At 60.6% G+C, this 2,757-nt stretch overlaps 1 protein-coding gene across 1 annotated transcript in view; it reads right to left on the reverse strand.

Moving 5' to 3' along the window:
• LOC104469360 (ATP-binding cassette sub-family B member 9-like) overlaps positions 1–1,407 on the reverse strand; it is a gene marked incomplete at its 3' end in the record, with an annotated part of 3,320 nt that extends 1,913 nt beyond the window's left edge. Inside the window, 4 exon segments of the mRNA XM_010083835.1 lie at positions 174–212; positions 214–269; positions 590–889; positions 1,090–1,407. Coding sequence (XP_010082137.1) covers positions 174–212; positions 214–269; positions 590–889; positions 1,090–1,407 — 713 coding nt within the window.
• Between the last annotated feature and the right edge of the window lie 1,350 nt (positions 1,408–2,757).

Raw genomic sequence — 2,757 nt, forward strand, 5'->3', positions numbered from 1 at the left:
GGTGGAGGGCGACACAACAGCCCCGTGATTGCCACCCTGGCCACTCTGTGCCATGTCGATGCAAAGAACTCCAAGCTGCAGATGGGACACCCCATGCCCACTGCCACTGTGAGCTCCTGTGGGAAAACCCCAAACTCCCCCTCACCAGGGCCAAAGCCAGCCCCTGCGATTACCTTCCGATGGCGAGCAGCGACATGACCAGCACGGCCGATGCTCTTCTGCACCACGATGCCGTCGATGGCCAGCCCCGTGTAGTAGGGCAGGAAGGTCTCTCCTGCCAGACAAGCACAAGACGAAGGGTTTCAGCCCCACAGCATGAGATTGCCACAGGACCTGTATTTCCAGCGTGACTGCCCGTGGACAACCCCAACCCCACTGTGGAGATACTTGGCCATCGCATGAGATGTCGCAAGAGGTGCACGCCTTAGTAGCACGTGTGGATGTTTCAATTCCCAGTTTATTTTATCCCCCATTGCAATTTTTTTTTGCCCCATTGCTGTGCAGGACATGCCCCCCAGCACCCCCACAAAAGCAAGCCTGGGGTGCTGCCAAGTCCCCCCAGCCCAGCTCCTTCCACGGAGCACATCACGGTCCCCCCCGTCCCTTCGCTCACCCAGTGCGGCCCGATGCCCAGGAAGAAGGCGTCCGGCTTGGTGTAGGACAGCAGCTTGTGGATAGTGGGACCCGCCGCCTCCTCCCGCTTGTCCCGCGGAGTGCCACCATCGCAGCTCTCCTCCGCCTCCGCACGGGACTCGGAGCCAGTCCCCAGCGCCTCGCGGGAGGAGGTGACACAGGCCAGCAGCTGCCACAGCCCGAAGGTGGCCACCAGCGCCACGTAGGTCCAGGCAAAGAGCCCCCAAAACCAGGGGTCCCTGATGGTCCTCCGCACCTCTGAGTAGAGCAGCAGCTTGGAGTGCCACCATCGCAGCTCTCCTCCGCCTCCGCACGGGACTCGGAGCCAGTCCCCAGCGCCTCGCGGGAGGAGGTGACACAGGCCAGCAGCTGCCACAGCCCGAAGGTGGCCACCAGCGCCACGTAGGTCCAGGCAAAGAGCCCCCAAAACCAGGGGTCCCTGATGGTCCTCCGCACCTCTGAGTAGAGCAGCAGCTTCACCATCATGTAGATGCCCATGAGGAGGCAGACGACGGCGATGAAGGTCTGCGATGCCCGGAGGCGCCGGGGGCCGTAGGCTGTGTTGGAGGCCACCCCGATGGCAGCCCCCAGCAGCACACAGCTGCGGTAGAGGCAACCCCCCCAGATGTCCAGCAGCGAGTTGAAGATGTTGAAGTGCCGGAGGTCCTGCAGGACATCCCGACCGCTCCGGCCGTGGACATAGAGCAGCGTGGTGACCACCACATCGGCCCCGCTGAGTGCCAGCGTGCTGGCCACTGCCTTCCAGGCGCGCATCCTCGTCACCGGGCTGGGGGACAGTCACCGAGGCGGTGGGGGCAGCCCTAGCACAGGGAGGACATGGTCATGTCAGCCTCAGCTGCAGGGCAAGAAGAGGGGGACAGGGTTGTCATTTGCCCCAGGGAGGTTATGGGGAAAGGGGAGCAGGATGGGGGGACAGCTCCCTACCGGCCCATCCTAACCCCAGACACCACCATTTGCTCCTTCCTCCCCTCCGCTGCAGCATACGGTCCAAAATATTTCATAAAATGAGAAGCACAAATGAAGACAAACTTCCCTCCCAGATGCCTCCACCCATCCTGAATCCCGAAGCAGAATCTGCACAAATCCACAGGAATCTTCATCCCCGCTTGCTGTGGCGGCTGCAGGGCCAGCCAGGAGGTCCCCAGCAGCTGGGTGATGCTGGGACATCTGTGCAGCCCACGTGTCCCGCACTACGGAGCCGTGCAGGTGTTAAACTTGGACATTTGTGATCTGGGAAACTGAGCACTCAATCAAAACCGTAGGGAAGCAGAAGGGAGAGCAGCTCAGCTTTGTAACAGATCCCTCTCATCAAAACAAGAATAAATTATAGGAACAGCAGCCTGTCATGCCTTGCTGTCCTCATCCTGCTTGAATATTAATTTGGGGTAACCCACTAAACCTGCTGCAGAGTCAGTGTGCAATTCAGCAACACAACAAAAATCCCAAGAGGACATCCACAGCCGCATCCCGTGGGAGAGGGAGGCTCCAGGGTGGGACGCTGCCTTTGTTGTCACCCGTGGGTCTGACGGGTGGCAGCGATGGTGGGGCTGGATCTGAATTGATGCAGAAAAGGGCGAAAAGCTCTACTTCTTTAAACCAGCGAGCTGCTCACCTGCTCCTGTGCCATGCCCCAAGGTGCCACGCGTCGGCACGAGGGAGGTACCGGCTCCTCAGATTTGTGCTGGCCAAGCAGCTCGTGACAGCGCACGGTGCAGAGGGCACCAAAGATTCCGTGTGTTGGCCAGGCGCTGGCCTGTGTGACCGCAGCCACCTCCGCAGCCACCAAAAGCGAACCACAGGGAAAAGGGCAGAACCTGGCACAGGCTGAGCAGCGCCCTGGGCTGAGAGTGGTTTGGCGGTTGGGCAGGTGGGACGAAAAGCTAAAAAGTGGAGGGAAAGGAGGCAGAGGCTGCAACCTGGGGAAGAATGGGGAGGAATGGGGAGGAATGGAGAAAAATGGAGAGGAGTGGGGAAAAATGGAGAGGAGTGGGGAAAAATGGGGAGGAATGGGGAGGAGTGGGGAGGAATGGGGAAGAGTGAGGAGGAGTGGGGAGGAGTGGGGAGGAGGGGCTGGAGGCCAAGCAGGACAGCGGTGTCAGGGAG

This window comes from Pterocles gutturalis, unplaced genomic scaffold, assembly GCF_000699245.1.
Source record: "Pterocles gutturalis isolate BGI_N339 unplaced genomic scaffold, ASM69924v1 scaffold34436, whole genome shotgun sequence".
Taxonomy (NCBI): Eukaryota; Metazoa; Chordata; class Aves; order Pterocliformes; family Pteroclidae; genus Pterocles; species Pterocles gutturalis.